Below are 14,216 nucleotides of genomic sequence, written 5' to 3'. Positions count from 1 at the left end.
ATATATGCAAGCGCGCCTATATGTCTTTTAAATCAGTTGAATTTAAAGGTCTGTGATACGCACATATTATAAATGGAGAGTGGGCAATCACTGCTCTTTGCAGTCAATATTTAAACTATTTTATAAAACTATTTTGCTGATTGAGTTTTTGAAAAATCCAAATGGAGGGCGAAGTTTGTTTATTTTGCTTTCTATCAGCAATAAATTTATTTTCATATATCTATGTAAAATGTTATTTGAACTGTGATTAACCGGAAGTACCCGTTCCGGGCAGAAATAGGAAAATGTCTGTTTCTCGACGAGCCCGTGCAAAGCCGGGTAATACACACTACTGTTATATATCAGATAATTTTCCTAAAATGCATATAATATTTAAAGTGAATGCTCCCGCTTAATTTTTTTACTGCCTTTCTCTGTGCTTCTCATTATTTATGCAACTCTATCGTGAGCGTTGCCATACATACGTTTTTTCCTTCGCGCAGCCACTTAGTCCGCCCCGTTGTGTATGCTATATTATATATGATTATTTTCCATTCACGACAGAACATACATTTTTACCTTTTTTTTACGGCACTTTTGTTTTTTCTTTTTAACTGAAACGTTGTGCACTTTTCTGCAATATTTTATTTGATTTCTCGACGTCTGTTAACTTTTCTTCATTTAAATAACTTTTTTAAATTAAACATGAAATGGAAATCGTCGCTGTCGTCACTCTATGCCAGATGAATTCTGACAATAAGTCTGCATTGCTTTAAGTCTGTTTGAATTATTTTGTTTCTTGACGATCTTTTTTCATTACTGTTGTTGTTGTTGTTGTTGTTGTCATGACTACTCTTTGCGCACTCTTTGCCAGGAAAAGCGGAAAGGGAAGAATTTCTTTGTACTTGCCAAAAATATGTTGCATTTGGTGGCCTTTGGTCTCGGTAAGAGTTATACTGTTACTTACATCTTAGTACATATTTTAATAACCATTATTTTAGTCAGCTTGCGATGCGAACTTACAAGTTAAGGCCCCGAAAACTTTTGCCCACAACAACAACAACAAAAAAGAAGAAGAAAAACCACCAAGTATTTGAATGGCGCCACCTCAGGGCAAGGCGTGTGGGAGGTGTGTCAAGTGGGCGGCTTGACTTGAATGAAATTATTAAAAAGTTGCACATTTACGAGCTTCGAACTGGACGAGCCAAGTGAAGGAAGAGTGAGAGCATCGGCTCCAGCTTAAGTTCCAGCAGGGTCCCAGTATCGTTTGACATTGGCTGGCAGCTCGTCGAGGGCTTATTTAGTTCAAGACGCACTCACGCACACACAAACATAAACACTCAAATATATATATATATATATATATATACATACACACACACACACACACATATTGTGTGAAAGTTTGTTACGCAAAAAGTTAATGCCAAAAACTTCAACTTACTTTGACTTTCGTTTTATGCGCTCGGCAAACGGAAAATATTTTTAGCCAGTTAGAAATGGCGACGCACATTTCTTTTCTTTTCAATTTGCCAGCCAAGCAGCACAGAAAGAGAGAGATCAATATTGAAAAAGAGAATGAGCGAGAGTTAGCTGTTTGCGATTCATATTATTATTAACCATGTTTTCAAGCACTCAGAGCTTTATTACTACTATTGCGAGTAACCTCTTAGAGTAAACAGCTAGCAATAAGCCATCGCAGCAGCAAAATGAACTAGAGAATCAATGAAGCTCTATTTACTTCAAACGTTTTCAAAAACTTGAAAGTTTTTCCAATAGGAACTAAAGGATATGGTAGTCCGATTTGATACGGCTTTGCAGTTATGTTTGGATAATAATTGCACAGCTCGGGGCAGATTTCTACAAAGACAAGGTTCCTACAAAGAGGGGTAGAAGACTTCGTCTTGCATGCGTTACACATTTTATGACATCATTGTAGTACCCTCTAAGAGGAAAAAGTATATGAAGTAAAGAATTCCCCTATTAAGACATGTTAATATACGTACTAAAACGAATGCTTCGAATGTTCTTAAGAATATATTAAGCGTTGATTGGGATAAAACTCTCAAAAACTGCATTTTGTCAATTATTAGAAAGTTATCAAACCATGTGTCAATTCTTAAACTAAAATTAAACTATTGATTGGCTTCATTCGATCGGTCGGTTCCTTACTGGCATTAGTTACACCACACGTTTGATAGACAAATCAACATTTGTCATTTGCGCGATTGTTGTTCATGCAGTTGTTGTTGTTATTTTCTGTTCAATATGCAGGGAGTTCTATGTCATTTATTGGAACACGCAACACGTAGCTGCCACAATAACAACGCAATCTGATATCTGTCGCCGAGTTGTGCGTTAGCTATGTGACTTTTGTGACAATTGCATTATATATCGGGCCCACACTGTTACACACCCACCAACAATGTCAACGCCCACGCACGCAGGCAACGGCAACAATGAAAGCCCTGCATATTGTTGCTCTTGTGGTTGTTGGTATTTTGATACCCTGAACCCATTGAAAGTGAGTAAAAAGGGTATAATGGTTTTGTGCAAATGTATGTGACTAAATGAAGGAAGCATCTTCGTCGATCTCGGAAACTACAAAAGCTAGAAGCTTGAATATACTTTTCCGTACTCAGAAAAAAAAATGTAATTTTTGTCGATGAATATCAAAACATGCTACTTTGAAGGATAAGTCGAAGGGTAAGCGCTAAATACAGAAAACTTAATGGTATACTCATTTTGGACCCCAAAATTAAAAAAAAAAAATTGATTAAAGTAGAGCCTTTGCGCTTTGGTACAGTTTGGTTGCATATTTAAGTCCTACAAATTGCAAAGATCGGACCACAAGCTCCGAAGCTATACAAATATTCATTTCTGATGGTATGTGGCAAAGGGAAGAAGAAGCGCAGTTATGCATGTGTTTTCGTGTGTATATACACATATAGAAGGAAGCTAGAATGTTTGCAACGACAGGCTAGGGCTAAGCTAAGGGTATCTCCTAGTCGAGCACTCTCCACTAGAGTACTCTTCGTTGTATGTTTTTTGTTCTTTACAGCTACCAGCTGATTGGGCCCATGCAAAGCCGCTGATCAACAAAAGGCCAACAGAGTAAATAATGTGCAAACAACAGTGACCAGAGCTACATGTTTGTAAATATGTGACTAGGGTGGCTCAAGTTCTGCGATTAAATAACAATTTTCGCGCAAAAAATTGACCCTATTTAAAAAAGTGTTTGATTATTTATGCTTTCTATTTGATGTTATTTCAAAATAAATTTTAAAAAATATGCTACATATTTGTTAAGCAAAATCGTTGCACCCTAATGTGCATACATGTATGTATTGATAGGCACATATGTCATGTATGCGCATGGCAAAAAAAAGCGTCTGAGCGTCAGAGTCCAACAAAACAAAAAAACAAATAAGCCAATTAAATGAATCGGACCATGTCCGCTGCAACTGGGGGCACTAAAGTCCAAACATAATTGGAATAAATGTAAATATATATTTATGCAATACTCCGTGACAATAGCACATTCTTGCAAGGCTTAATTAATTGAACAATGCCATGAATGCCTATTAAATTGCCTTAAAACAATATTTACGTGTGCTGTGAACCTAATAATTGAAGAATATTTAACAAAATGGAATACCGCCAAAAGTTTATATAGACCATGACTTCACCGTAAGATCATGCTTAATGCATAATACAAAGGTAAAAAATATTGCTGTTGGGCTTAAATTCGAGTTTTGTTTATTTGAAGTTCCACCCGCAAATGTGGGAAATTGGTGGAAAACGCTTGGAAATTGATTTTAACTTATTGCTTCACAATTATTATAACAATCTTTGTAAATACATATATATGTATATACATCGTTGATTAAATTACGATTTACTTTCGCACAGCATTTTTCCTTGTCAACTGGCAATATTTATTATTTTGTTTACTTTTGTGGCATACTTTTGCGCGTGGAACCAAAAAAACCAAAATAATGCGCGGGCGGCAGCACAATAAAAATTCAAATGTAAATGCGAAAAAAGAAAGAGGGAAAAAAAACAAGTAGAGAGGGAGAGTAAACGGCTGAAAATGCAGCATGGTTACGGAAAGTCGAGGCAATATATGTAGCATGCAACAGTGCCTATAAGTTATGAGTCAAACAAGAACTATGCCAAACTAGCAAATCTATTGCCCTTTTTTTAGGGTTTCTTTAAACTAAGTTAAAGTCGGATGGCGCAAGAATTCCTTGATTTTTGAAAATGAAAGAAAACACCATAAAATAGCCTGTGTTGAATTAAACACGGTGGACAGGTAAGTAACTTGTTAAATTAAAGATTCTTTATTATTTAAGCCTCTTTTTCATTCAAAATAGCATTATAAATAATCAGACATAACACTAAGTTTTCACATTCAAGTTATCTAGCAAAATATTCACATTGTTATCAAAGTGTGCCAAAGTCAGGGTAATGAGCGCACTAGATAAGAAGATACCCTGTACGCAGGTTACGCGAATATAAAAAACATTCAAACTTGATGATCATTAAGAAGAGGAAGATTTATACAGCCATGTATGTTTATACAAGCAAATTTATATGAGGAAAAATATGGTTGTAATTAATTTTGTTTGAAGCTTCGGTTCTCTAGTCACAGTTTAATACAGCTCAAACTGATGGACAGATAATCGGTATGCTTTAGTCCATCACAAGCATTTGCATTACTTTGGTATACCCAATTTACGCATCTTATGAGCCCAGGGCATACAATTTAGATTACGAATATCTATATATATATAAATACAAACGTTCATTCATCTGTAGCTTTTAAAGAGCCTATCTATTTACAAGCGGCAGTTAAATTTGATTGCAAATCACGTAGATAAGATGCTCAAACAACCCATGATAAGACTCTGATTAAGAAATAATATTTGAAAACATTGTTTGGCTAGTTAAACTTGTTAGTAAGGAAAATTGATTGGATGTGATAAAATGCATTAGCAGGCATTTTTCGTTAGATGCATGTAACGAGATTGTGAACTGGGTTCCAAACGCGCGGATTCGATTCCAGAATTCCAATTTAATTACCTTAATCGAACCCCGAACCGAACCATATTTTGTCAAAAATGATTTCGATAAGAAAAAAATCAGTTTAAGAATATATTGAGCATTTGGGATCAGATCTAGCCCGCATATATTTATGCAAATATGCACGGCTTGCAATATTTTCAGTAGAATGGGCAATTATAAATTAAAAATTGAATTGATGTATTCAAATGTTGAACCGAACCGATCCTCAATTTGAATTTTAACCTTGAACTAAGCCACCCACTTTTGTTTGGGGCTTACACACAAACATACAATGAGAATACCATAACATCATCTATCAAAATCGCATCGGTTAACTGCTGCCTAACTCCGCGTGTAACTGACAGCACACATTTGCAATCTAAATACCAAAATACGCGTCTATTTCAGTCAAATTGATTTACAGTGCGAGCCTTTAAGCGGCTTTGGTTCATGCCAACTGCAACTGGCAAATCAACATTGCGAAATGGCAGATTAAGTATTCACTGATTACGGACTGACAGTACAACATGACGCTGTCTTTGTCTATGTAACAGTCGCTGTCACTGTCTAATCTTCGTGTGTCATAATTAAAAATTCAGCAAATTACACATGCAATACCGACAGCAACGACAACGACGGTGCGGCCATATCGTGAATTGTGCCCATCCCCACCAAGCCGACATCCTTCAAACTCATCCAGCTCGATTCCTCCTCGTGTTGAGCTTCGACTGCTCTTGACTAGGACGATGACGCCGACCCCAATTTCGTACTTAACACCACAATAAACCGCATCAAGCTACTTGCAGTGAGCGTAACAGCTTCGTTGATGAAGTCAACTATGGACATTCTAAATGCTTTAAGTCGCAAAAAAATACTTGTATTCATTACAAATAATGTTTTTTGTAAGCTGTTCGCGACTGTATACCTCTTCCCATTTTTTCTCTATTTCTTGCGACTAATTTCTTAAAATCATGCTCATTTTATTGTTCAAAATTCAACATTTTTTGAAAATATTCCCGAAAAAAAAGGGAAAAATGGTTTTTTTTTTATTTTAATTGATTAAGCCAATAGTCATGTTCAAGTATCTTTAAGGAACGAGCTAGTTTTAATTAAATTTATGCACAATAAAACGAAAAAGCTGTCATCAAAATTTTCATCATAATAGTACGCACCAGCTCCACTGTGCAACATTTGCTGCAGCCGGTGCATGGGAAATATACGAGTATTTTTTTAACCAGCCATAAAGTTAATTAAACTTACATTTAGCCGCCGTTAATGGTGTACTTTTATAGAGTGTCTACTTTGATATTTAATTTGTTCAATTTCCGTCAATTAATTACAAGCTTCGACCGCCATAAGGGGTGGTATAAAGGTCGCCACCAATTGAAACCGAACAGCATCGCTCTCATAACTAATAACAAACAAAAAGTTTGACAACGTTGACAACTTTGTCAACACGGATGACACCTCCATGAAGCAGTTAACTGGGCTGAGCTGGGCTGGGCTGGGCTGGCTAGCTGTCTGGCAGATGCCCAACTTTGACACGAGACAAAATATTGGACGACCAAGGCACTTTAAAAGGCACTCGCTCAATAAGTCGCCTGACTTTGAGTGCTTATCGACTTTAAAAACTAAACTGAGTGCTGTTCTGTTTGCCTAAGCGTGCAGACTACATAAATAAAAACAAAAACTTTTTAATCAAATAATGCATAAAAGCAGAACTGGTTGGTGGCAAGGGGGTGGAGGAGGGGGGGAGGACATGGCCACAGGTGCGTGGCAAATGGCGGCGCACGGCATAAATTCTGTTAACAACTGCAGCATAAAGTGGAGCTTAGCAGACGACTCGGCAACGGCAACGACAACGGCAACTGCGTGGCCTCATGGTCACGTAGCTAACTGATTCTCGCAATCGGCTCCTCTCGCGCCCCAGCCCGTCTCACCCACTTGCTTAAAGCTGGCCAAGAGCTGCAGCTCTTTGGCTTTTAGGCCTGAGCTGAGGCAACCTGCGACTTGGTTACTGACTTTGTGTCTGGCAATTGGCTCTGTTGCCAGACAGAGCGTCGCGTACCAACAACTTAACTATGTGGCAATACCAGACATAAACAACAGCTATAACAACAACTGCAACAAGCACTTATACTCTCACATTGGTTTAAATTACCCAACTTTTCAATAAAACAACATTTGCAGCTGCTGCAACAAATTATTCGGGTTTTGAATTTGGTTTGCCCAATCTGACTTAAGTAGCATATTTTTTTTGTATATTAACTATATGAAGTCAAAAATAATTGAAAAGTAAATATACATATATGTATGTTTGTATACACTAGCGGCCATTACCCAGCTTTGCCCGGTCCAAGTTTTTTTTCTTCAAAACACTTGTGGACGAAATTTCCCCAAGCCCCGTCATTAAGCCTCAAAGATTTCATTAGTCAGTCAGTCAATCAAACACGCATTTAGGACTAACAGCTTTCTGTACAGAAATTGTGCTTAGTCGTTGAACTTCAAATGACCAAAAAATCTCAGATCTTGACCTTAAGCTAATAATATCAAGTAAATTTAATTGAATTAATCAAATTGCTATGAGTTGAAGATAATTAATAATCTATAATAAATAAACAGAAGTATTGGCTGCAGTTGTACAAAATAAATAATCGTAAATAAATAAACAAATTGCATGAAACTTGGCCAGCAAGTGGAAACCGCAGAAGTTCAAAAAACAAATCGTTTAGAAACAGCAAAGTTTCATGCCAAAGCTAATCGACTAGCTGATACCCTGGTCTAAAGTATCTGTCCGTGTCTTCGTTTTATAAAATTGAAAATAAAATTGTCTCGATTTTAACTCTATAACCTTAGATCTGTCTCTTTGGCAGCAGGCAGGATGTCGGAGATGTCGGCCAGATCAGACCACTATATCATATAGTTTAGGAACTGTCGGTCAAATATTAAATTTATTCATAACCCTTTCGTATTGTTAGCTTACTTTGCTACTTATCGTTGCTTGAAGCTTATAGTTCTCAAAGAGTTATTGAGGCGAAAAGTTAAACAAGGTGTGATGTAGTCTATTATTGTTAAAGTTGCATCGAGCTTGCAATGCCGTGTAATGTTCGCAATTGATTTGATGCGATTTGATTCACATTGAGTTGCTACCAACTTTTATAGTATTACTCTTGTTGTTGTTTTTGTTAATGTTGATGTTATTGTTGCTGCTGCTGCCGCTTCTGTTGATGCTGTACAAACCGCAACCTTGTACACAATATAGACACCATAAACGCAATGCATTTGCCAGAGAGCCTCAAGTGCAAGCTGCACTTTATTTATAGTCTCAATTTATTGTTTTGTTTATGACGAATCGAAACGCCCGATTCGGCATCTAAATTGAAATTGACAAGGACATTACCGGTTGATACATTCATACAAAGTAGACTACTTAAATGTCAATTTTTGGTTTTCTACGAACGGAAATTAAATACTCCAATTCCATAAGCATTAGCTGCATTTAATGCCCAATTCAAAAACTTAACAATAACGTCTCAATAAAAGCTGTTTTGCCTTGGCCCATTTTTGTATTGGAAAAATGCACATAATATTAAATGGGAAAAGTGGAAAAGAGAAAAGAAGAAAAAAATAATTGATGAGTAGAGAAAGTTATCTTTATTATTAATGCATGCATTTAAAAAAAAAAAGTAAGTGCAAACTCGCAAGCATTACGAAATTTTGTGAGAATTGCGAAGAAGAGTGCAAAAAAATAAAAAGAAATTTTTGAAATGAATTTCTGCCAAGCATTTAATGATAATTTATGTATAAGAGAGGGATACATGAATGTTTTAATAAATTTGTAAAAGGAGAGTTGAAGTAGTTGCTCGCATTGAGTTTGAAACAGCATTTAGAGTAATAGAGTACAGCGCAGATTACACTAGGTAACAAGGTTTTTTTCACTTTGCAAATTTTAAATTGCACTTTCTCTCTTTTTTTTAATGAACCATTTGGGCTGTGGCATAGGGCTATACGATAGTTTTCCTAACTAAAATATGTTTTTACCAAATAAAATTCTTTAAGGCATCGTCAATATGAGCTTGCAGCTCAGGTAAGTAGGTTCCTTGGCTGCTTGATTTGACGACTCGCTGGCGAATTTGGGTGCGTTTTTCAAGCAATTTCTGTTTGACAGTTGCCAGTTTCATTTGTCTGTTTCACTCGTTTCATGCATCCATTTCATTATTAATTTACGAAATGTGTTTTAATTTTGCTCAGTGCTCAGCGTTCAGCTGCTGTTCACGCTAGGCAATCCAGTTTTTCTCTTCATTTTCCTTAACATTTTACACATTTTACGTTTTTTTTTGTTTTTTTATTTATTTGGTTTGTTTTTTTGTTGCCTTTCACCGAAGAAGAAAACGTGAAAATTTCTTACATTTTATTTGCGCAACATTTTAATTTGCTTGGCATTAATGGCGAGCGGAGTGCAGAGCGGGACGCTCTTGCAGCTACTGCTGCAAAAAGTTGCTGTTGATGCTGCTGCTGCAGCAGTCAAGTCGTCATCGTCGCCGTCGTGGGCTTTGAAGTTCTGCAGCAGCTATGAAAGGCTCCGCTAGCTCGGGTCGGGAGAGAAAACTGACAGTGCTTTGTGTGGGGTTGCTTGGTTGCTACATTCGTCCATTCCCATTCTCATTCCCATTACCATTCCCCTTCCCATTACATTATTCCCTTTTCCATTCTTTCAATTCTGCGCTCACGCTTCGCAGTGTCCATCAGTTGTTTCTTTGCTTGTCTGCCGCTATTGGCAGCTTGGATGCCGTAGGTGAGTTGTCTTGGCCATTATCAGAATAGACAGTCTTCCAATGAACAAAGTTGAGCACCACCAGCAGCAGCAGCAGCGGAAAATTCTTAAGACTTGGCCATCGCCAACAACAGCAACAATAATAACAAAAACAACAACAATCAATTGCTTTCAAATTGCTGCCACCTCTAACACAGATGTTCAAAGGCTTTACATGCTGTGAAATTCTCAAGCCTTGACAGCTGCCCCAGTCAGCAATTTGTTGTTGTGGTCACGACCACATTTTTGTATTTTAACGATCACCTTTTCGGAACCAGCAGCAATGTCAGCTTTAAAACTTTAAAAATCAGGCAAGGCACAGGACTAACGACTGGTAGGATAAAACTGCAAAATATGTAATATTAAATGGATGAAGGACTTTAAACTCTTACAGACATGTCGCCTAGAACTGCTTTTATACAAAAGCTAATTTCTGACTGATTGTCCAATAGAAGGCATATAATATGCATGTCTGATTTGATTCGGTTTTGCCGATATGTTAGGATAATCGAATGATAGAAGCGCGTAATTGCTGAAGTCGGTGAAGATGTCATACAACAGTTTTCCATATCATTTTATTAACCAATTTTTTTTCTAAAGTCAGTTTAGAACGAGTGTTTCTATGGGAGTTAAACAATATGATGGTTTGACCCGGTCGGTTCCGACACATGCCAGAGAGACGGACCTATGGAAGGTTTCATGGCGATATCTTTAAGACTGAGAGCTTTATTGTTGATACTGATTAATAATATAAATATATATAGTATATACCCTAATAATATACCTTTGATAATCTACCCTTTGATATGAAGAAAAAGATAAATAAGTTAGTCGTATATCGATTATAGCTCGAGTCGAACGAGTCGTTGAATTTTTAAATTGCAAAAGGATACGTTAACAAATAGTTTTATTAGTATATCAACCGTTGTAATTTCTTTGTATATGACCTTTTTACAGAATTTTCTGCAAAACAAGGTGCATTTAGCAATTTCAGATGTTAATTAGATAGCGGCTGGTAACAAAAACTTTTGTCTTGGCTGTTGCCTCATTAAAAAATAAAACTGAAATACAATAATTGCATAGAACGCACTAATTAATTTTATCTCTGCAATGGTGTCGTTTTGCCCAACTTTTGTGCCAGGTCCCCGCTCTCCCCACAACCCCACTCACGCTGCTTGGCCACTTTGCCACAAGGTTGAGCAGAGTGCCGGGCAGAACGCTAATTACCCTAGAAAGGCAGCTAGCTTTTGGGCCAATTTGGACGGTGCAATAGAAAATAAAAAGCTACTCTAAAATAACTACTTACCAGTGCATTGTGCTCCTTAACGGGCTTGGCATTTATCACAGGCTGATTGAGATTGTTGTTGTCGCTGTTGGTTTTGGTGGTGCTGCTATTGGCGCTGTCGATGCTGCAACGTCGGCGGCAACCATAATCCGTTTGCTGTTGCTCGTGTGAGATGCCAAAGATGAAGGGACCTGTTCCACTGCCAATTCCTGTTCCAGTTCCAGTTCCAGTGCCAGTCGCATTGCCAGCCACAAAATCCACATTGCGACGCGTACAGAAATCATCCTCGAAACGTGAGGCGTGTGACAGCAATTGTGTCTGAGTTTGGTCCAGATAATGGCCAGCATCCTGATAACCAACATTGCCATAGCGCGGCGGCGGCGGTGGTGAGCCGTTTGCAGCCGAACTGGAGCTACAATTCGATTTAGTTGTGGCCGTCGAGCTGGTGGTTGAGATGGCTTTAAAGGATTGCTCTTGCTCGCGCTGTCTATCGAAGCAAAAGTCACTCGATTGCGCTGTCGGCGAAGGCGGACTGCCATACGGATAACCAATGTGCGGACTCTGCAGATGCTGGTTGTATTGCTGGGAGAGCGCATCGAAATCGTTAAAGCCGTGCAGTCCCTTAACGCTGTCCCGTTTCTGTTGCTGCACATACGGCGAGACGTAAACGCCGGCATTGGCGTTGGCGGCAGCGGTCACGTTGATGGTGGCGTTGACATTGCCAGTGGCACTGGCACTGCGCTGCGGTGGCAATGGTGGCGCTGGCAGCGGTATGCCACCCATCGGCGCTGTTGCTGGCGGCTTCTTTTTGCCACCGACCAGCAGCAGCTGGGGACGACGCTCGCCGAGCAGTGGGCGCTGTGAGTTGTTATAGGGATGATTGCGCTGCATATATGCCGAGCTTAACGACATGTTATCATCATAATCATCCTCAAGCTCCAGCTCCATTTGATTGCATTCGTAGGCATTACCATAAATGGTTCTAGCCGCAGGCTGATGATGATCATGATGATCGCAGTATTTAATGATCTTCATATTGGCATTGGGCGGCGGCAATGGCGGCACTGGCTGTTGTAAATTGTGGGCATGGCTATGAGCAGGAACAATATTGGGCACATTGCTGGCGCTGTTGCTGTTGGATTTGCTGCTGCTGCCGCTGCCAAAGAGTTTGGCCAATTTAACAGTCATTTTTGTGTGACGTTTGCTTTGGCCCAAAAAGTTTTTCAATTAAAATGTTGCCCAATGCCAGAAGACAATGACAGTTGGCAAACGTTCTTCACACAGTTGCCGCTTCAGTTTCCAGTTTCAGTTTGGCGTCCTGCTGAGAGACAGAGAAGGGAATAGAAACATTTAACATTTAACATTAAGAATCTTTGAAAGTCGATGCAGCAATGCACTAACTGACATTAGTCCTTATTAAGTATATATTTTTAGATTAAGCTTATGAAAGTTGATAATGGGGCTTCAGGTGTGACACAAAATCAAAAAGAAAAAACAATATATCAAATAAGAGTGAAAAGTAGTAATCAATTTCTACAACCGACTGTGCAATACTCTGTTATATAGTGCTATGCAAATACCTCTTAAAAATAATAAATAAATAACTAAAATAATAAAGAAGGTCTTCTTGTCTTTCTTTCTATAGAAGACATACGACCGTTTCGCGCTTAGCCCAGGTAATGCCCTATCCACAATGTTAACAGCAAATGCAATGTGGTTAACCAACATCTATTTAACTCCTCATTAGATTCAGAAAAATTAGCTTAAGTGGGTTCAAAAATAAACCGATAAGAACCCACAGCAGCTCAAACAAAACGAAAAACCCGCAAAGAGTCCTAAATAAATCTCAGCTAACTTGGACTCGGTCTGAGGGTGGTAATCAGAAACCCGGCAGCAATAAAAGTTGCAGCCAACTGGCGCATCTTTGCCGATTCTTTGGGGCAGCTCCTCTTACTGCGACTGCTGGCGAACCGCAACGGAAACTGTAATAGGATATGCATCAGCAAGAACGGCAACTAGTCAGTTAACTGCAACAATGACAGGCGGAAAAATTTCACATTGAACGGGTTGAAAGCGATTTATAAAACGGCCAATTCGCATTAAGTTTTCTTTATTCTATTCAATTATGCTCTCTTTTTTTTGCTTTGTTGTTGTATTAGCCAGCAAGGTAAACCGCAGCCAACAATTTGCCACCGAACATTGACGTCGCAATAAATATATCATACGATTTTTCAGCCCCAACAAAATTAAACTTGATTGACAGCGACCCTTTGCTGTCGGAGGTAAATCAAGAGAATCAAAAAGTTATATAATTTTACATGGAAATGTTGCATGCTTACATGACGCACTTAGCGAGATGTCATAAGTTGTGTCTTGCTTGAAGACATACTTAATGACATGTCGGCGACACTGTCGACTACTAAATTAAAATACAACAACAACAAAACTGAATAAGTAAAACGCGTTCCGTAAATTAAAGTTTTCGGCAAGTTGCATTTGTGTGACGCCATTCCGCCAGCATGGGCTCCAAAAAATTCATCTCCATGGAGAGAAAAAAAAGCACGCATCCCAAAAGCAGCTTTGCGGCTCTGTCTGTGTATGTTACGCAGCTTCTGGTGCTCGTATGAAGCTGCCTTTCATATAGTACTCGGCCCCTTGTGTTGCTACGGTCCAGTAACCCTTTTACTAGCTTTGTATGTATCTAGCGGGCTGTTGATTTCATATCATTTTTAATATTGTAGCAAGCGCCGGTCAGACAAACGCCCTCAACGGCGACCACGCCCCCTCCCGCTGCCGTTGACCGACCAAATAAGATTCTCTCGCATGTGGAGCTCGTCAGACAAATACCCAAACAACGCCAGAAACAACATAACAATACACATGAAAAACACATAACAAAACGCAACACAACACAAATATTAACAAGCAAGCGGCTCTAGTCGGGAGTTCCCGACTAGAGGATACCCTGAACCCGCCTTAGCAGTGATACAAAAAAAATCCCTCGCTAGTAATCGAACCTGTGACAGATCGCACCACCTGCAAACGCCTATAATCGACAGCCACATCAACAAA

General features: G+C 38.7%; 1 protein-coding gene across 2 annotated transcripts in view; it reads right to left on the bottom strand.

Annotated features, from left to right (window-relative positions):
* The window catches only part of RhoU, a 69,098-nt gene that overhangs the window by 18,608 nt on the left and 36,274 nt on the right, over positions 1-14,216 (bottom strand). Inside the window, exon 3 of one of the 2 annotated variants that reach the window (XM_064680981.1) lies at positions 11,166-12,465. In XM_064680981.1, coding sequence (XP_064537051.1) covers positions 11,166-12,332 — 1,167 coding nt within the window. In that variant the 5' untranslated portion in view covers positions 12,333-12,465. The remainder of the gene's footprint in view (positions 1-11,165; positions 12,466-14,216) is intronic. The other variant, XM_064680980.1, reaches the window with a different exon arrangement.

This window comes from Drosophila montana, unplaced genomic scaffold (genome assembly GCF_035044405.1).
Source record: "Drosophila montana isolate Dmon_TW-CO22-7 unplaced genomic scaffold, ASM3504440v1 contig_2178_1, whole genome shotgun sequence".
In the NCBI taxonomy this organism is placed as follows: domain Eukaryota; kingdom Metazoa; phylum Arthropoda; class Insecta; order Diptera; family Drosophilidae; genus Drosophila; species Drosophila montana.
The sequence above is the reverse complement of the archived record's forward strand: the minus strand, read 5'-3'. Positions and strand labels throughout refer to the sequence as shown.